The sequence below is a fragment of the Pan paniscus genome, chromosome 9 (genome assembly GCF_029289425.2).
Source record: "Pan paniscus chromosome 9, NHGRI_mPanPan1-v2.0_pri, whole genome shotgun sequence".
Classification (NCBI taxonomy): Eukaryota; Metazoa; Chordata; class Mammalia; order Primates; family Hominidae; genus Pan; species Pan paniscus.
The window spans coordinates 86,614,302-86,635,123 of record NC_073258.2 but is presented as its reverse complement, the minus strand read 5'-3'; the positions used below and the strand labels follow the sequence as shown (position 1 = coordinate 86,635,123).

General features: G+C 37.5%; 1 protein-coding gene across 50 annotated transcripts in view; it reads left to right on the top strand.

Moving 5' to 3' along the window:
• Positions 1-18,128, top strand: part of SYTL2 (synaptotagmin like 2) — a 156,320-nt gene extending 138,192 nt beyond the window's left edge. For 32 of the 50 annotated variants that reach the window (XM_055093801.2, XM_055093794.2, XM_063608710.1 and 29 more), the window contains 8 exons: positions 1,183-1,302; positions 2,915-3,084; positions 4,887-4,989; positions 7,390-7,560; positions 11,821-11,899; positions 14,342-14,441; positions 16,016-16,221; positions 17,064-18,128. In XM_055093801.2, the coding sequence (XP_054949776.2) occupies positions 1,183-1,302; positions 2,915-3,084; positions 4,887-4,989; positions 7,390-7,560; positions 11,821-11,899; positions 14,342-14,441; positions 16,016-16,221; positions 17,064-17,209 (1,095 nt within the window). In that variant the 3' untranslated portion in view covers positions 17,210-18,128. Of the gene's footprint in view, positions 1-1,182; positions 1,303-2,914; positions 3,085-4,886; positions 4,990-7,389; positions 7,561-11,820; positions 11,900-14,341; positions 14,495-16,015; positions 16,222-17,063 lie in introns of those variants that run through there. The other 18 variants (XM_063608718.1, XM_063608711.1, XM_063608719.1 and 15 more) reach the window with 2 other exon arrangements.
• Positions 18,129-20,822: the final 2,694 nt, after the last annotated feature.

The window sequence follows — 20,822 nt, the reverse complement described above, 5'->3', positions numbered from 1 at the left end:
CAGATCAACAAGGCAGAGTCCTATCCTTCCAATAATTCACTAATGATCTGATATACTAGGTAGAATGCAGTAGGCGCTAAAATAGAGGGAAATGACTATCAGCATGTGGGAAGAGAGTGTGACAACAGAGACATTTAAAAGATATGAATTTTTTTAATCCTTGAGAAAGGATTCTTATCCACGTAAAGCATTAATTTTGCTTTCCTTTAACTCCTTTATTAATCTGCATTACAATTGGCATCCATTATATTGATGCATAATTGCATGGTCCTGGAATATGCTGGCATGAACTAACTACTCCATAAAGGTGTCCCTTAACCCCTGGTGCCACTGAACTGTTCCATAAGCTCTCTAACCCTAAAAGGAGCTCACTCTGAATCATAAATTTTTAAAGCTACTATTTAATAAACTTTAGATTCAAATATAACAAAATTTGTTACTGTCACTTTTCTTTCTTGTCCCAGGTAAATACTTCCTCGGACATATTTAAAATAAATACCTGTATTTTACTTTTTTTAAAAAAATGTGTTAAAATCTAATGTGGGTAGAATGTATAATTTAATATACTTAACTCTAGGAACAAAAAGATAAGCGTAATAACACAGGAATATGTAAGGGGAAGTTTAAAAATTTTAAACATTAAAAAATATATATATATATGGCCTTGAGTTGAAACAGATGAGACTAGCATTTCTTTTTTCCTAGTTTAATAGTGTGTCAAGTAAAATATTTGATTTTTAGAGAAGTTAGGGGCTGTGCTAATAAGAGGAATTAAACATGATGTTTTGGTTTTAACAGTAAATCTTTTTATTATCTGGGTAAAGTTAATTTCTCATATATACCAATAGAGTTCCCCAGGCAAATAAATATATAATATTAAAAGAGTGGCAAGAAAGCTCACAATAGTGCTGTCTTCTGCAGCACTTTGGGAAAGACTACTTTGTAGGTGAAAAGAAATCACTTTGTTATTTTGGTAGCTAAGCACTGCCTTCCTCCTTAGGTGAGGTCAAGGCAGACCACCCACTCCATCCTGAATCCCATACCCTGGCAATTAGCACTAGCATCCTTTGACCTTGTGTAAATGTCAGTGGAATACCAAAATATCATCTTTGCCTAAACAGAGATTCTGATCTTGACTCATTCTGAATTTACATATTGTGCATATTATATGCTGTTTTGTAGAGTGATGACAGAGAAACAGATACAGCATCAGAAAGCAGTTACCAGCTCAGCAGACACAAGAAGAGCCCGAGCTCTTTAACCAATCTTAGCAGCTCCTCTGGCATGACGTCCTTGTCTTCTGTATGTAAACAAAGGCTCCATATTAATATCTCTCCGCATCTCTGAACCTTGCTCTGACATGCTCATGCTCATTGTAAAACAGCCTCCTCCTGTATTTCTCAGGGCACAAACAGTTTCTCCAATCCATAATTAGCTTCTGGCTAGCTACATCTATCTTTTTTTTTTTAGACTAATGGGGTTCATATCCATCATAAACAAATCTTTGTGGGTTTTTTTGTTGTTGTTGATGTAAGTACTTCACAAATAAACTTAAATTGCCAAGAAGATGAACCACTAAATTTTTCTGTGCAACAAATGGGGTAACTATGATAAAATCTGCTTGTATCAGATATGCTTTTATATATGATTTGCAGGCATAGAATTGAACCTCTCTTTTAGTAATCCTGATGAATCAATATACTGGTTGACATGAAAGAATATGAGAGGTAATTCCTTGCCTTTTAGAAGGCATCTGAGCAGCATTTTAAAAGGAAATATCCTTAAGTGTAGTTATTCAGATTTGATTTAAGGGAATCTGACTAATTTGACTTTACATAGAACTTCTTGCATAAGGTGAAGTTGTATGTGCATGTAGTATGTATGTAAAAATATATGTAAATATATCCACATACACTTATCTGAGTATCAGATGTGCATACACATACATATATTCACCCAAGTATGCTAAAGAAATGATAAAACTGTGCTTAAATTCTTGCTAGCCTTGTGTTTCTGAAACCTTTTTTAAAAACCTATTTAAATTGAGTTTCTGCTGATAAAAATCTAACATCTGCCTTTGGGAAGGTTTTAAAGTCCCTTCATCAATCATCCATTTTCTACCCTTCCTGACCTCTAAAAGCGCATGGCTCAGTAAGCATTTTTCTAGATTCAGTGGATGGGTAACATGGTAAAATTCCTTTTTAGTGCCTTGGAAATTCGATACAGCAGTGTGTCACTATGATTAGAGTGTCTGGGTTTTCTCACATCTTCTTTCTTTTGGATTTTAAATATTAAGCATGCCTGAAAATTGATGCCTTTGAATGCCACCTAGCATAAAATCACCCTGCTTTGAAATGAGCCAGCATCTAAATAACGTTGCATTTCACTTTTCATCTATGTCTTATAGGGAAAATTATTTAAAAACATTAGTCGGCTGGGCGCGGTGGCTCATGCCTGTAATTCCAGCACTTTGGGAGGCCGAGGTGGGCAGATTACTTGAGGTCAGGAGTTTGAGACCAGCCTGGCTAACCTGGTGAAACCCCATCTCTACTAAAAATATAAAAATTAGCTGGGCATGGTGGCGTGCGCCTGTAATCCCAGCTGCTTGGGAGGCTGAGTCAGGAGAATTGCCTGAACCTGGGAGGTGGAGGTTGCAGTGAGCCGAGATCAAGCCACTGCACTCCATCCTGGGCAACAGAGTGAGACTCTGTCTCAAAAACAAAATGAAACAAAAAACTCTAGTCATGTATATCATGTCAGGTTGTCTTTATAGATATGTCTTTATGCTATATTGAATTAACTGCTTTTATAAGCAAGCTAAAGAAATAATGCCAGCAAGGATTATATCCATGATCCTTGTGCTAGGTTTAAGAATGAGATAGAGACAAACACTATGTATTTCTGATGCTTTCAGGTGAGTGGCAGTGTGATGAGTGTTTATAGTGGAGACTTTGGCAATCTGGAAGTTAAAGGAAATATTCAGTTTGCAATTGAATATGTGGAGTCACTGAAGGAGTTGCATGTTTTTGTGGCCCAGTGTAAGGACTTAGCAGCAGCGGATGTAAAAAAACAGCGTTCAGACCCGTAAGTACATTTTAGAGTCACCTACCTTCTCTTAGTTCTCCAACTGTCAATCTTACAGGAATTGGAAGGAAATAAAGTAATCAAGAGGAGGGAGGGTATGTGTTAAGAGGAATGTTTGAAAAGTTGGGGGGAAATGCTGTTTTATTCTATAAATTCATATGTCAAACATTAAATTATAAAAATCACAGAAAGGCCGGGCGCGGTGGCTCACGCCTGTAATCCTGGCACTTTGGGAGGCCGAGGCGGGCGGATCACAAGGTCAGGAGATCGAGACCATCCTGGCTAACATGGTGAAACCCCGTCTCTACTAAAAATACAAAAAATTAGCCGGGCGTGGTGGCGGGCGCCTGTAGTCCCAGCTACTCAGGAGGCTGAGGCAGGAGAATGGCGAGGAGGCAGAGCTTGCAGTGAGCTGAGATCGGGCCACTGCACTCCAGCCTGGGCGACAGAGTGAGACTCCGTCTCAAAAAAAAAAAAAAAAAAAAAAATCACAGAGAAGCACAAAATGTTTCAACTTGGAAAGAACCTTTGGGGTCATCTTGTTCAGTTCCTTCATTTTACAGATAAGAACGCAAGGACCAGAGAAGACAAGTAACCCATATATGTGAATTCAGATAGAAGCAAAATGAGGAATGAGGACCTGAACCCATCTCTTTCCACCACACTCTCAAACTTTTTACAAAATTAGGGATACATGGGACACACTTCATAATGCTCAGTGGTATAAAAATAGTTAAGACTCTAGAATGAGAGAATTTTCATATTTAAATTATATCTTACAGAACTTTAGGGGAAATTACTAAAATTATTGTTTTAAATCACGGGTTTGATTGCACTTCAGTTTTTTTTCTTTTTTTGCAAACGCTAAATGGTATTCCCTACTTATCCCTATACAGAAGTCTGATTCTTAATTATTTTGCTGAGACAAGTGCAATCCTTTTTTCTTTTATTCTTATTATAAAAACAACTGAGCTCAACATCCTTTATTTTTTTTAACATTGAAGATAACTTGACTAGGTATTTACTAAGATTAATTTATTTCAAAAGACGGTAACAAAAACTTAAAAATACTGGAAGCACCAAAGCGTTTTCTCAGAGGGGAACAAACTAGGGGAACAAACAGATTTAAGCTCTATGCTGAAAGTGTGTTTTCTTTTTTTTTTTTTTTTTTGAGATGGAGTTTCACTGTTGTTGCCCAGGCTGGCACGATCTCAGCTCACCAGCTCACAGCAACCTTCGCCTCCCGGGTTCAAGCGATTCTCCTGCCTCAGCCTCCTGACTAGCTGGAATTACAGGCATGCATCACCACACCCAGCTAACTTTGTAGCTCTGTGTGTGTGTGTGTGTGTGTGGTTTTTTTTTTTTTTTTTTTTTTTGAGACCAGCCTGGCTCATGGGGTTTTTCCATGTTGGTCAGGCTGGTCTTGAACTCCCGACCTCAGGTGATCTGCTCACCTTGGCCTCCCAGAGTGCTGGGATTACAGGTGTGAGCCACTGTGCCTGGCCTGGAAGTGTGTTTTCTGCCCCTTTCCACCCCTGCATATTAGTTAAGGCCAAAGGAAAAAAGGAATGCAGGAAATGCCGGTTAAAAATCTTCAAAACAATATAAAATGATCAATTCCACTAAAACCCTTTACACATTTAAGTATAAAGGTATTGGTAGGAAAATTTGTTATTCACTGCTTTTCTCAGTGTCATGAAATAATTATTTCTGCTGTCAGTTTTCAATGTATTTAAAAAAACTAGAGGTGGAAACATAACTTTTATTTTCTTTGACTTTGTCTGTTCAATTCTCCTTTTCAGATATGTAAAGGCCTATTTGCTACCAGACAAAGGCAAAATGGGCAAGAAGAAAACACTCGTAGTGAAGAAAACCTTGAATCCTGTGTATAATGAAATACTGCGGGTATCTATGAACTCTCTCTATAGGAAAATCCTAGATGGTGACCTGTTTACCATGTCTTCTTTGGGTAGTAGCTCTACAGGATAAAGTCAGTCACCAAGAGAGGAGAAGGAAGGGAATACAAATGTTCTGAGACTGTTTTGTTTGAGACAAAACAACCTGAATGTTGTATACGTTATTTCATTCACTCCCCGTATATAAACTGCCAGGCTGGTATTGGTATCTGCATCTCACAGATGAGGCAAATGAAACTTGGAGAAATGAAGTAACTTATTTAAAAACACACAGCTTGGCTGGGTGAGGTGGTTCACGCCTGTAATCCCAGCAACTTTGGGAGGCCGAGGTGGGTGGATCCCTTGAGGTCAGGAGTTCAAGACCAGTCTGGCCAACATGGTGAAACCCTGTCTGTACTAAAAATACAAAAATGAGCCAGCATGGTGGCAGGCACCTGTAATCCCAGCTACTTGGGAAGCTGAGGCAGGAGAATGACTTGAACCAGGGAGGCGGAGGTTGCAGTGAGCCAAGATCACACCACTGCACTCCAGCGTGGGTGACAAGAGTGAAACTCTGTCTCAAAAAACAAAACAAAACAAAACAAAAAACAAAAAAAACCCACAGCTGATAAAGTTGAGCATTGCAACCAGAATGATCTTATAAAAGCACAATTCTGATTATGCTATTTTTCTGCTTTCTATAACCCTTAGGGTCAAAGCCATCTTTCTTACCATGCACACCAGTCCTTTCACAACCTGAACTCCAGCCTCAACTTTCCTCTCTCATAGTCTTTGTTCCAGTCACCCTGAATTCTTTTCATTATTTTAAGGAAGTACATTTTCTCACAATTCTGTGAATTTCTGTTCCTTCAGGCTGGAATATTCTTCCACACATTATTTCCCTAACTGCCTCCTGTACTGTCTTAAATACCTCCTCTTATGAGGGGCTGTGCTTAACCCCTAAGTTCTCCTGCTGTCTGCTGCCTCAGTAATCTTGCTTTATAGCAGGATATGTTAACAGCAGTTTAACTAGTGGTTTTATTGTCTTCCTTGCCACTAAATTGTAAGTTCCATGAGGGTAGGGACCAACTTGGTGTTGTTTGTAAACCGTGTGTCTTTGGGCACCTCAGATCTGCCAAGTCGGGTTAATGCTAGTTTTCAGATTTGCAAAAGGAAGATAATAATAGTACTTACGTACCTACCTTAGCAGTGGAGAACAGTAAATTAGTTAATTTGTGTGACAGATCAACACACATTAAGCATTTAATAAATCTTGATCCTTAATCTGGGATAGGTATTCAAAATATGTTTACTGGAAAGATAAATGGACAGATGAATAGAAAGTATACTTGGCTCATATTCTTTTTCTTCCCAAAGCTACATCATGCTGCCTTAGTCATGACTAACAGATCATTTAAAACTAAAAATAAGTGTTGTTCATTCCCTCTTTCTGAAAACTCTGTCCAAGTATTTGATCATCCTCTGGAAAAATAAGCAGTTAAATCAACACTCAGTCATCCATGGTCTGAATTAACCACCTGTAGAATTTTTGTAGCAAGTTTTTAATTACAGTTTGGCTATGATATACCCTAGTACCCTGGCTATTTCTGGGTCAGCTACTTCAACCCTATACTCAGGAAAAGCCAGATAATTTAAATGTTAAGCTCAGAGAAAGGCAGACTTACTACAACCACAGTGGACATTCAAGTAGTACATCATGAAGCCAAATGGAAATTATTTTTAGATTAGAAGTACTATTGTCCTTTCCATGATTATATGTAATTAAAGATTGACTACATTTGAGATGAAAAACTGTTAGGATGCCAGACCTTTTCTACTTGGCCATATGAAGCAGGAAAAGACAAGTTTATTTATTTATTTATTTTAAATACCTCATCTGTGTGGGATGTTGATGGTGGGGGAGGTGTGTGTATGTGGCAGCATACATGGCATATGGGAACTCTGTTCTTTCTGCTCAGTTTTGCTGTAAACCGAAAACTGCTCTAAAAAGACTATTTTAAAAAAGACCTTGTTCTTAAGTAGAAAACAGAGAATTCGGTTACATTTGATTTGTATTTTAGACTCAATTTTGTATTACATCTAGTCTAAAAATATTCAGCGAAAATTGAAAAACTGGCTTTTATTGTTAGAGAGCTATTACCAACTATGATATCTGAGCCTTGGTTTGCTTTTCCAGAGTGGGGAAGCAAATCAGCTTTTATGAAAGATGGATTTTAGCTCTTTGAAACAAGATGCTTAGAATAAGATGACTTTGCAATATTTTTGGGACTTGAAACCTAACAGATAAGAAAATTTGATATATACAGATGAATTTTCTCTTCATCTCTGTGTTATAACTTTGGCATCAAGTAATGTTTTTCATCATTTAATTTTCTTCTTTGAACTTCAGTATAAAATTGAAAAACAAATCTTAAAGACACAGAAATTGAACCTGTCCATTTGGCATCGGGATACATTTAAGCGCAATAGTTTCCTAGGGGAGGTGGAACTTGATTTGGAAACATGGGACTGGGATAACAAACAGAATAAACAATTGAGATGGTACCCTCTGAAGCGGAAGGTGAGTCCGGAATTTTTTGTTTGTTTATTTGGTTAGTTGATGTGGTACCTGGTGTATAGGAAAAAGCTTAATTGCATTTAATTCAGAGTACAGATCTGTAGTTTGGGATAATTTTAAACTAGAGGAAAAAAAAGAAAGGTAAAAAAGGTTATTGGGAACATGTTTAAATCATTTAACACAAATGTTTCAGAGACTTCAGGAAGGTCTTTTAAATAATTCAATCCTTTGAAATTTGATACTGACTTTTAGCCTAATATTTGGCTGAATTTTGATAAATGTTCCATGTGTTACTTGAGACCAAAGTGTATTCAATGATTAAAGGATGTAATGTTCTATATTTATCAATTAAGTCAAAACTAGTTCCTGAAATCTTTTATATCCTCATGGATTTTATGTCTGTGTGTACTGTGAATTACTAGGAGAGTTACAATTGTGAATTTGTCTTTTTCTCCTTTTAGTTTTATTATTTTTGATTCACTATATTTGAGATTGTCTTATTACATATACATACAACTGTAATTGTTATATTTTCTTGATGAATTAACCATTTTATCATTTTGAAATTCCCTTTTTATCTCTAGTAATGCTTATTGCCTTAAAATCTACTTTGCCTGTATTTATATAGCTCTATTAGCTTCCTTTTGATTAGAAGTTTGTTTCTATCTTTTGATTTTCAGCCTTTTAAAATTCTTATAGTTCAGATATATTTTTATAAGCAATAGTTTTGATGTTTTTCCAGTCTTAAAATATTTGTCTCTTAATTGGATTATCTAGTCCATTTGCACTTAATATAAATATTGATGTATTTGGGTCCAAATCTAGTATCTTACTATTTGTCCTGTTTTCTTATTTTCGTAATCGCCTCCTTTGGGATTATTATTCCATTTTTTCTCTCTCTTAATATGTCAGTCATAGTTTATTTTCATTTTTCTTTATTAGTTCCTGTAGAGATTATAATATGCACCCTTGAATTCAAACTGTAATATAAATTAGAACTTTTGCTACTTTCAGAACAGTGGAAGGAACCAAGAACATTTTAACTCCATTTACCCCTTCTCTCATCCTTTGTGCTATTTTTGGTCATGTTTTAATTGTATATATTTTTAAGTCCCATAAGACATTACCGTTATTGTTTTATACGGTCTATTAATTTAGATTTAACCACATATTTGCCTTTCCCTTGCTCTTTATCCTTTCCTGGATTTATCCGTGGAGTTGTTTCTTCTGTTCAAGACTCTCCTTTAGTTTTACTCTTAGTGAATATCTCCTGGCAACAGATTATTTCAGATTTTCTTGGTATCATCTTTTTCAATCTTGGAGGGATATTTTTGCTCTGTTGCTAGGTTGACAATTATTTCTTTCAGTGTTTTGAAGATGTCATTTCATAGTATTTGGTCATTTCTGTTGTGAAGTCAGCTGTTAGTCTTATTTTTGCTCCTTTGAAGGTTATGTGTTCTTTTCCAGATTTTAGGATACTTTTCTTTGTCTTTGATTTTTAGCAATTGTACTATAATGAGCCTAGGTGTAGTTTTCTTTAATTTATCCTGAGGTTTGGGGTTCAGTGAGCTGCTTGAATCTATCTATGTTTTGGTATCTTTCATCACTTTGAAAATTTCTCAGCAACTATTTCTTCAAATATTACTTTTGCCCCACTATTTTCTCCTCTCCTGGAAACTCCAATTACAAGTATGTTATACCTTTTTATTCTGTCCAACATGTCTCTTATGGTCTTTTCTGTATACTTTTTTTCTTATATTTCAGTCCATGTTTTGCTAACCTTTTCACAATTCAACAATTTTATCTGCTATGTCTATTCTGTTGTTAAAACCATCTACAATTTAAGCCAATCTATAATATAAAACTTATATTTTCGAAAGCATATTTTCTTTTGACTATTTTGATTCCATTTCTCTCCTAAAATTCTCTATCTTAACATTGTCTTTAAAAATATAGCATGCAAAGTTATTTAATGTATGTACTTGAAAATTGCAATATCTTAAACATTTGTGAGTCCTGCTTATCTATTTTTTAAAATCTTAGTTTGGACACTTAGTTCTTTGTCTTGGTATGCCTGTTCATTTTTTGATCATATGTGGGGTATTGCATATGAGAACGTTCTAGGAATAATTGGGGAGGATTTACTTTTGCTTCTGATACAGCAGGCATAGACCACCTTCATTTAATCTGGGAATAAACTGACTTTGAAGCACAAGCCCAGTTTTCATGTGATCTGGTCTAGTTTTTGTTTGCTTATATTCCTAGGCTAAGGCCCTTCAGAGGTTCCAACTGAAAGCCATGGGAAATAGTTCTCAAAATCAGCATGCATCTGATTCACCTGAAGGACTTATTAAATCACAGATTCTGGGGCTGGGTGTGGTGGCTCTCAGCTTTAATCCCAGCACTTTGGGAGGCTGAGGTGTGGATTGCTTGAGTCCAGGAGTTGGATGGAGACAAGCCTGAGGAACGTGGCAAAACCCTGCCTTTGCAAAGAAATTAACCAGGCTTGGTGGCATGCACCTATAGCCCCAGCTACTCAGGAGGCTGAAATGGGAGGATCACTTGAACCCGGGAGGTGGTGGTTGCAATGAACTGAGATCACACCATTGCACTCCAGCGTGGGCAACAAAGCGAGACCCTGTCTCAAAAAAAAAAAAAAAAAAAATAGACCCACTAGATTCTGAGCCCTATTCCCAAGGTTTATGGGCCCAAGAATATACATTTTTAACAGGTTCCCTGTCAATGCAGCTGACCTAGAAACGGTACTTTGAAAACCACTGGTCTAGAGTGTTTTTCCAGTGCCATTCCTTCTTGACAGGTCGTGGACTCCAAGTTTTGTCTCCCCAGCCTCATGAAACTGCTAAAAGTCCTGCTTACCTTTTCAGTCTCATTCTGTTAGGCTTTTTATGTGCTCAGTTTGGCACTACTTAAATGTCTCAAAGTGAAAAGCAGAGAAGAATGTCAGATTCTGAGATCTTGTTCATTTGAGTCCTGTCTGTGTTAATAATTCTTTAGCACTTTCAAACTGATATTTAAAATCCCACCTTTTAAATTGTTATTAGTTTAGGGGTTGATGTGATCCAAGCTAGTCCATCATAGTAGGAAGTGATAAATATAAATAACTAATACAAACCATAACTTAGTGTCTACACAACAGTGGAACTGTTTTAGTTCCACTAAAGAAATGGTTCTCAAATGTTATATCAAAATCACTTGAAGCACTTATTTCTAGCCCTACCCAAGACCTGAACTCCTCAGAAGATATCAAAAGCATCTCATTTTTAACTGGCTACCATTACGTTTCTGATACATACCCATATTTTGAAAATAAAGCTCTAAAGAGCCAGAATTTGAAAGTAAAAAACTATCTTATGCAGGTTTCTTATACAGGTTTAGCATCCCTAATTCAAAAATTTCAAATCCATAATGCTCCAAAATCTGAAACTTTTTGAGTGCCGATATGATGCCGCAAGTGGAAAATTCCACACCTGCTTCATGTGATGGGTTGCATAAAGTTATTAAAAATGTTATATAAAATTACCTTCAGGCTATGTGTAGAAGATGTATATGAAACATAAATGAATTTTGTGTTTAGACTTGGGTCCCATCCCTAAGATATCTCATTACGTATATGCAAATATTACGAATTTCAAAAAACAAATCTGAAATCTGAAACATTTCTGATCCCAAGCATTTCAGATAAGGAATATTCAACGTGTACTTGAAAATAACAGATAGAAGTTTAAAAAATTATTGTTCAGTCTTTGTTATACTTACAGACTTCTATGCATTTGGCCTAAAATAATCAGATTAGTGCAGCTTTGAAAATGTAAGATATGGCCTTTCCCCCCTTACTTTCACACACTATCTCATACTCCTTCAAATAAAGGGAATACAAATAAATTGTTTTATATGCTGACTGAATAGCTAACAAAATATTTGTGTTTTGATCAAAATTAAAGCATTCGAAGAAACCTCTCCCATCTCCAAGAAAGCCATTCTGGTTTCTTCACCATCTTTGAGACTAAAGGCCTTGAAATATTTTCTGGGTATCCTGCAAGATTTTTCAAGATATACAGCCTAGTTTTCCCAGGTATTAAGGCAACAGTCTAGTTCTGATGCAGAGAGAAATTTTAATCCAGAGCACTCATGAGTGACACATGGTCCCAGAAATGGGACAGATATGGTTCTGTAATGGGACCTATACCAACAAACAGGATGAAAAGTCTGTCTCCCACCTGCTGACATTTCTTCACTTTTCAGACAGCACCAGTTGCCCTTGAAGCAGAAAACAGAGGTGAAATGAAACTAGCTCTCCAGTATGTCCCAGAGCCAGTCCCTGGTATGTAATGATTTTCTATTCAGATTTATGTCCTTTCCTTATCCCTCCCTTCTCACAGTATTTACTATGTGTTTTCAAAGGTGAGGCCCTAAACAAACTTATCAAGTTAGTAACGTATAGACCAAATGAGCCTATTCACAGTTGTAAATAAGAAAATTCTTTTTTTGTTATTGTGGCAAAAAAAAAAAAAAAGAAAGAAAACATAAAATCTACCATCTTCACCATTTTTAACTGTACAGCTCAGTAGTGCTAAGTATATTCACACTGTTGGGAAACAGATCTCCAGAACCTTTTCATCTTGCAAATCTGAACCTGTTTATCTATTAACCAACAATTTCCTTTTCCTCTACTACCAGCTTCTGGTAATCATCATTTTACTTTCTGTTTCTATAAGAAAGTTCTCATTTTTTTTTTTTTTAGTTTAGTTTATAGTCATTAGGTTTCACCTCACTCTCCAAAAATTTGTATCTGCACAATGTGAATGGCCTGTATTCAGAATTTGTGTATTCCTGTGTTTGGAATTTGGACTTATTGATAGTGCTATAAGAATAGAACCTGAGTGTTCTTTTTCACAGGTGGGAATTAAGAGGATTCCAGAGAACTTAAAGCTCATTCACCCTCCACTCTCAGGGTCTCATTAAGAGATAAAGCTTTTCCCTCAAGATTACCAATTGCCTCCTTGTCAGGTCTTCAGCCCAGTTAAGGAGCAAGAGACTAGCAGGAAATGAATGCCAGCCAGCTCCTTGCTCCATTTCCCAAGCAAGTTCCCCAAGTTAGTCTCTTTAAGAATCTGTATGAATGTTATGGCTGAAATCAGAGGTTGTAAACTCAAATGCTTTCAGTAACCAGGCAGTGAAGCTAGTGAGATGGAAGAAATAATTGATGGTGAGGATAGTGACTGAACTAAAGAAAAGCATTCTGATGTAGTTTATACCACCCCCCGCCCCCCAAAAAAGAAAGAATTAGAGGGCAAGTAAAGCATATTTTCAGGCTGGATTGCTGTCAGACTGCCACCTTTGAACTTCTGGATTTTCCTAAAAGGTAGATTCTTTTGCATATAATTTGTATCCTATCATTTAAAGTCAACATTCATAGAAACCCCATTTCCCTTTTTCCTTCTATCACTTGGTAGTAGAGGGCAGGGGTATTGTGTGTTGTGATGGGTGCCACCATGTCTGAATTTTTGTCTACGTAGTTTTTCTTCTTTAAAATGGCTTTCTCTTCTCCTCAACCTACCAAAGTCTTAGATGAAGCCCCATCTCCTCCATAAAGCTTTCCCTAACTATATTAGATCTCACTGATCATATCATCTTCTAGAACATTACAGTAATAACTTGGAGTTTCACTGTATATTACATTTTTATCATTTTATTTGAATTATTCTCTCCAACATAACTATAAACATTTCCCAAGGGCATAGATTATTTCATGTATTCTCTGTATATCTAATGATGTTCCTAGCATAGCATAGAGATGAGCTTATGATAGATCCTCACTAAGTACTGTTTGGTTGACTGATTGAGCTAACCCATTCAGAAAAATCTGGTGGCATTCCTCTGTTCGTATGAACCCAGCCTAGACAACAATTTCAGACTAAGCCAACTTCTTAGTAACTATCTGCCCATAATATTAACTATTACGTATGTACATACAATATCCCTATAAAATGTTTAACCACTCTTGACTGGGTGTGGTGGCTCACGCCTGTAATCCCAACACTTTAGGAGGCTGAGGCAGGTGGATCCCTTGAGCTTAAGAGTTCAAGACAAGCCTGGGCAACATGATGAAACTCTGTCTCTACAAAAATTTAAAAATTAGCCAAGTGTGGTGGCACATGCCTGTAGTTGCAGCTCCTCTGGGAGGGCTGAGGTAGGAGGATCACTTGAGCCCAGGAGGTTGAGGCTGCAGTGAGCCATGATTGTGCCACTGAACTCCAACCTGGGTGACAGAGTGAGACCCTGTCTCAAAAAAAAAAGTATAACTACTCTTAAAAATGACTATACCTTAGTCAATACCTGTTTTGGTTACTTTATACCCAAATATGTTTTAAATGTCTTCCACTAGCACCAACTGATACTGGTATTAATGTTTGCAAGGTATATGCATTTCATTGAAATGTTTTGCATATAACTGTAAGTGGATGATTCACATTCCTGATGTTTGATTTTGTTGAATCAAGCAAAACCCCAAATGAATGATGTACTAATGATGTAATACTTGGTACTTAAAGCCAATATGAATTATTTTTATAGAGCTATCGAGTTCAGTAAAACCAGATTATGAAGACTTAGTTAAGACTGTATAGATTTAATCAGTTCAGATGATATCATCAAATACTAGCTAGTATCTCCATGCCAGAACATTTTTAAGCTGACATCTTTGGACACAGTATTGCCAAGGGAGAACTGGCAGTGAAAATTTTCTCTTCTTTTTCTGTTGTAGGTAAAAAGCTTCCTACAACTGGAGAAGTGCACATCTGGGTGAAGGAATGCCTTGATCTACCACTGCTAAGGGGAAGTCATCTAAATTCTTTTGTTAAATGGTAATAGTATTGATGACTCTGTCTGCAACAGTTCTGTAGCCTGGTCTTTGCTGGTTAGTTTCGGTTCTCTATATCTGTAATACTGACTCATCATTCATAATTTAAATGAATTTACTTGGGATAATGGAGACATGAATTGGAGGAATCTATATCATGAACTCTCAAGGCTTCATTTGGCTTTAAAATCATAAAGTAAGAGGTCAAATGGAACTAGAGACCTCATACTCAATGTGTAATGTGTTCTAGGGAAAACATCTGTTGGTGAGGGCAATAATCAGTTCAAAAGATTTTATTAAATTTCTAATGGTAAGATGTCACACCCCTTGACTCCTTTATGGAGCAGGGAGAATTCCTTCTCTCCTTTGTCCCACCTGTTTTGTGGCCTATTTGCAAACGGTCATTGTATGAGACTGCAGATATTTGGAAAATGATTTGCTAATCAACCCTTACTAAGAGCTTGAGACAGTTTGGGTTTTTAAATGGCAAACTCTTCTCTCTGTTATACATATAAAGTGGCTGGCATCTAGTAAATAATAACTAAACAGATATTAGTATGCTCTCCTAGTTTCTCTAATTTTATTTATATATAGTCTACCAGAAGACCAACTGTAGCTTTTTAAATATATGTGACATATATCTGGTACGGCGAGGTGTCTCACGCCTGTAATTCCAGCACTTTGGGAGGCCAAGGCGGACGGATCACTGGAGCCCAGGAGTTCAAGACCAGCCTGGTGAACATAGCCAAACCCCTTCTCTATTAAATAAATAAATATATATGTGACATATATCTAAGTAGCATAGATGATATTATTTATGATTTTCCCTACACATTATCTTTATAGATGTCAGCTGGTAAGATTTTTTTGGCTCAAGTCAGCCTCATTCTAAGACCAAGTCAGTCAGTCACATTCTGAGACCATTCACAGACCTTCTTGCCTTGTGTTGCCACTTGTATTGTCTTATATTGCCACTTACAAGAGGCATGGTAGGTTAAAGTTCATTTAATTGTTATCATAAATGAAATGTAAGTGATTGTAAAAAAAAAATTACATAATTTATTTCCAAAGTCAAATCTAGCAATTTGGAGAGGTTTCTCTTCTTTTTCTATTCTGTATAACACAAATGTCTTAGGCTATCACAGCTAATCAGGATAGCCTGTGCTTGCAAATTTTAAAGGAATCCTCAAATGATTACTAGCATATTAAGCACTTACTAAATGCAGGCATGGAGCTAAGTGTTTTGCATATGTTATTTAATTCTAATTTTAGCCTTATGAAATCAGCATCACCATTCCCATTTTATAGATGAAGAAGCAAGTGTCCGTAAGGTTGAGTAACTTTCCCTAAAATGCATACCCAGGAGGTAGCAGAGTCAGGATTCAAACCAAGTATAGCCGACTCTAGGTCCAGTGTGTTCCTACCCACTACCCCACTGTCTGCCAAACCACCACCACCACTATCTCTCCACATCTTTTCCTCCATTGTCAATCCTTAATAGCTGTGTTGTTATGTATTGAAAGCATGAATGTTCACTATCTTACTAAAATGCTCCCACAATCATGCCTCTTTTTGTAGTACCATCCTTCCAGATACAAGTAGGAAAAGTCGCCAGAAGACAAGAGCTGTTGGGAAAACCACCAACCCTATCTTCAACCACACTATGGTGTATGATGGGTTCAGGCCTGAAGATCTGATGGAAGCCTGTGTAGAGCTTACTGTCTGGGACCATTACAAATTAACCAACCAGTTTTTGGGAGGTCTTCGTATTGGCTTTGGAACAGGTACTGTTTGCTACATTTTTAATTCTCCATGAGCCAAATTTTTCTAGAGATACTAGAGGTTTGTTTGTTGCTTTGCTTCTTCCCAGTGAAAACCGAGATATCCTGAAAACAGATATCTCTTAAGTATAGTGAAATAAATGAGTAAAGAAATGTCAGGTTGTATGCCAAGGGCTCCAGATATGAGGATTAACAGGGTGAAGTGTCTCTGCATATAGAGCTTAAGTTATTGTGGCAGTGGCAGGGACAGAAAAGCCTTCATCACTAGTCTGCCCTGCAAAAATATTTATGGTCCTTCAAGGCTAAATATATGCTTTGAGTAATAACAATAACATTTATGGAGCACCAGTCACTGTATTAAATGCTTCATTTACATTATTTCATTGAATCCTCACAAGTCTATGAGGTAGTTACTAATGTTACCCCAAAGGAACTGATAGTCCAAGAAAGTAAGTAACATAGCTACAAAGTGGCAGAGCCAAGATTCAAAATTGAGTCTGTTAGACACTAAAGCCTTAGTCACACTAACCTAGAGATTATCTAGTGTCATCTCCAACCCAGTGCAGGAGTCCTCCCAACTCCCTTATTCCCTGATGAATTTTCATCTGGCCTTTACATTAACTTGAAGAAAAATCATTGCTCTAGGAATTATGGTAATGATTACAAACATGAAGTCACTCAGACAATTGAACAGTTCTTCCTTATGTTGAGTCTCACATCTGCCCTCCCAGTGAAGAAAGCTCCTCCTAGCTTCCACTGGTGGTTATAATTAGGGAATAACTTTCCCTCTTTCCCCTACCCCCAATGAGCTGTTTCTTTCTAAATGCAAAGCTTCCTTTTTTCAGGTAAAAGTTATGGGACTGAAGTGGACTGGATGGACTCTACTTCAGAGGAAGTTGCTCTCTGGGAGAAGATGGTAAACTCCCCCAATACTTGGATTGAAGCAACACTGCCTCTCAGAATGCTTTTGATTGCCAAGATTTCCAAATGAGCCCAAATTCCACTGGCTCCTCCACTGAAAACTACTAAACCGGTGGAATCTGATCTTGAAAATCTGAGTAGGTGGACAGATATCCTCACTTTCTATCTATTGCACCTAAGGAATACTACACAGCATGTAAAAGTCAATTTGCATGTGCTTCTTTGATTACAAGGCCCAAGGGATTTAAATAATAACAAAATGTGTAATTTGTGACTCTAATATTAAATAAGATATTTGAACAAGCTAGGAAAATTGAATTTCTGCTGCTGCTTCAAAGAAAAAGCTGCCCCAGAGCATTAAACATGGGGTATTGTTAAGAAGCAAAATGTTCTTGTTTGCCATCATGTGTTTCACACCACAATTCTGTGCCACAGTTAAGAGGGTCTGGTACCCTTGCAGGACCTTTGTAGGTTGTGGGAAAAAGTCACAGAAAGATACTCAAAGTGGAGTGGGGAATGGAGACAGAACATCAGTGATGATAAAAAAAGAAATGTACCTTAAGAAACTATTTACTCTGTAATCTCTAATAAAATATGGAATTCCATATTAGGGCAATGAGACTGAATCTACTGGTGTTTTTCTGCCTTGAGGAAACAAACAGTTAAAACAAGCCTCAAATGTATTTTAGTGCCACCCACTGGCCATAGGTACAATTCAGTTGTTGGCTTGTTTTGACTTAATTCTAAAATAGGTCTCAAGCCTGTATTTTTATGAGTTTATTTTTTTAAAACCCTGCATATATATGATTGTTTTTCTTATAACTTTACTATATGAAAGCAGCATAAGAGTAGTCACAAACATGTTTTGCAACAAAGTTTTAATTAGAATGTAAGTTGTTCAGTTATACTGTTCTTCTTATGTATGTAAAATTTTCATAAAGTATTTTGTAAAAACCCTTAGAATAAATTATCATGTGATTTAAATTGTATTAGAAAATTAGCGTGACTTCTCATTTTAAATAAAATATTTTAGGAATTCTAAACATCTAAATTTCCTAACAAGGCTAATGAACTTCTTCTGGGCTAATGTTTCTGCAGTCTTCACTGCAATTCTGGGCATCATCTCCCCTAAGTGGGCAACTTTGGCTATGTTATTAAGAGTAGGATTTTTATTTTTATTTATTTTGTTTTAAAGGACATAGCAGATCTGAAGGATTTTTATTTTTTTTAAGTAGTTAAAATGCTTTGGGGATGATTTTAGTATATGAAGCACATTACTCTCCCTTAGGACCCAACCAGCTTAATTTTCTGAAAACAAGCACTGATTTAATGTAGGTTCAAGAAAGCCTGAGTGACAGGGGAACATGGGATCTTACAACAAGCATCTCATAAATGTCATTGAAAACAACTAGAATGCTTGCCTGTTTTTCCCGAACAGATACTAGAATGTTCTATCCACTTGTCAATAAGAGTGACTAACCTAGGTCAATGCCCTTTCCATTGTCTCCTCAGGTCTTTTTTTTTTTTTTTGAGATGGAGTGTCGCTCGGTCACCCAGGCCGGAGTGCGCTGGCGTGATCTTGGCTCACTGCAACCTCTGCTTCCCGGGTTCAAGCAATTCTCCTGCCTCAGCCTCGTGAGTAGCTGGGATTACAGGTGCCCACTACCATGCCCGGCCAATTTTTGTATTTTTAGTAGAGATGGGGTTTTACCATGTTGGCCAGGCTGGTCTCGAGAATTCCTGACCTTGCGATCTGCCTGCCTCGGCCTCCCAACCCAGGTTTTTTATTAGAGTGCTTAGTCTAGCTCTATTTATCGTTCCTGCTCTGACCTTAGGGAAGGGCAAAATGAGCTAATTAGAGTCACACTTCCTAGAGCACAGCGGCAGAAGCACAAACCCTGTTCTGGCTTGTGCCAGATCATAGTACAAGCTACTTCCTCAGGCTTTCTTTCAGTTACCTGTAAAACCAGCATCCAGCCAGCTCTGGAGCAATAATGAGATTGGCTCCATTATCTCCCCATCTAGGACCAGGACTGCCTGTCTCATCCTATCCCCCGATCCCTCATCTTCAAAACACCAAAGTGGAAAATAGAACCCCCCACCTTCTTTGCATCTATCCACAGCACTTCTGACTGCCTCAAGAAGTCCAAGGAGAGGTTTCACATGAAAAAAAAGTATAAATCATAAATTTAATCTTCCCTGGTTCAAAAGGAAGGCTAAGTGTGAGCTTCATGCTTTATAAAATGTAAGCACGGCTGGGTGTGGTGGCTCATGCTTGTAATTCCAACACTTTGGGAGGCTGAGGCAAGAGCATTGATTGAGGCCAGGAGTTCAAGACCAGCCTGGGAAGCATAGCAAGATCCCATCTCTAGAAAAACTAAAAAAATTAGCTGGGCATGGTGGTGTGTGCCTGTAGTCCTAGCTACTTGGGAGGCTGAGGTGGGAGAATTGCTTGAGCCTAGGAGTTTGAGGCTGCAGTGAGTTTTGATTGTGCCACTGCACTCCAGCCTGGGAGACAGAAGGAGATCCTGTCTCTTTAAAAAAATGTAGGCAACTTGAATTCTTTAGTGAACTCAGGTTGACATGCTTTTGAGTCAGTGTAACTTTTAGGCAAAGACCCTCCTAAAACTTCAAAGTACATTTTTCTAAGCTAGAGGCATTCCTTGAACTGCATATTTTAGGGCTTTTTTTTTTTTCAGAAGCCCAACTGGTAATAAGCCAAAAAGGAGGATTTATTGGAAATATACTGGGTTAGCTCACAGAATAAAGAAGTACTGCGGGAACCTATGTTATTTTGGGGACTTGCAGGCTGGAACTAGAAACTCAGATGTGGTCTCTCTTCTTCAGGGAGTGAGAAATAGCACCTCAGCCAGGTTCAACATCAACCTCTCAGCTAAAGCACTTCTCTTTCCTAGGTTCAGCTTGAGAGACCTATGGTGGAAACTGGCCAGGTCTGTGTCATATGCCCACCTATTGGACCATTCACTGTGGATGGTGTAATATGATTCACCTAGCCTGGGTAATATGCCCACCCTGTGGCCAAAGGAAAATGGTTCATTATTAGAAGAATGGGATGTTATGTAGACACTGATGAAATCAAGAGCTAGGTATACATGCAATTTGTTTCTACCTTAAGTGAAAATATTTCAAAATACCATTATTTTTAAAATGAAGTAAAATTTCTAAGGGTCACTGCTGACTCTTTTCAGAGAGGCCTAAATTCTTCCATTTACCCTGACTGCTCTAGCTTCTAAGTGGGTGGTGAGGATCCTGGGAACTCCATGGACTTCTCACATGGTCCAGCGGTCCACCCAAAGCATGGTTACTGTTAGGCTAGGCTAGCTTCTTTCAGAGACGCCTACCACCCTTCCCCTCAGCTGTATTTTCCAGGGAACTTGCTTAGACATCTTTGCAGATCCCTGGCATCCATACTCACTATACAAGTAAAAAGCCCTAAATATCTCTTTCCACTGTACTTTCATTCCCATTCTGCTTTGGGATTGGTCTCTCATCTACTCTCATCTTCACTCTCTCCCAGGCTTATTCACTAGTTTGTTTTATTTAAAAAAAGTCCCCACATACTTGATTCAATCACAGACAATATATTCCCTCTATTTCTTTGGCTGGCTTTTTCCAAAAGAACTGGTTCTCCTTCAGCCTTACAAAAAGAAAGCTCACTCTCA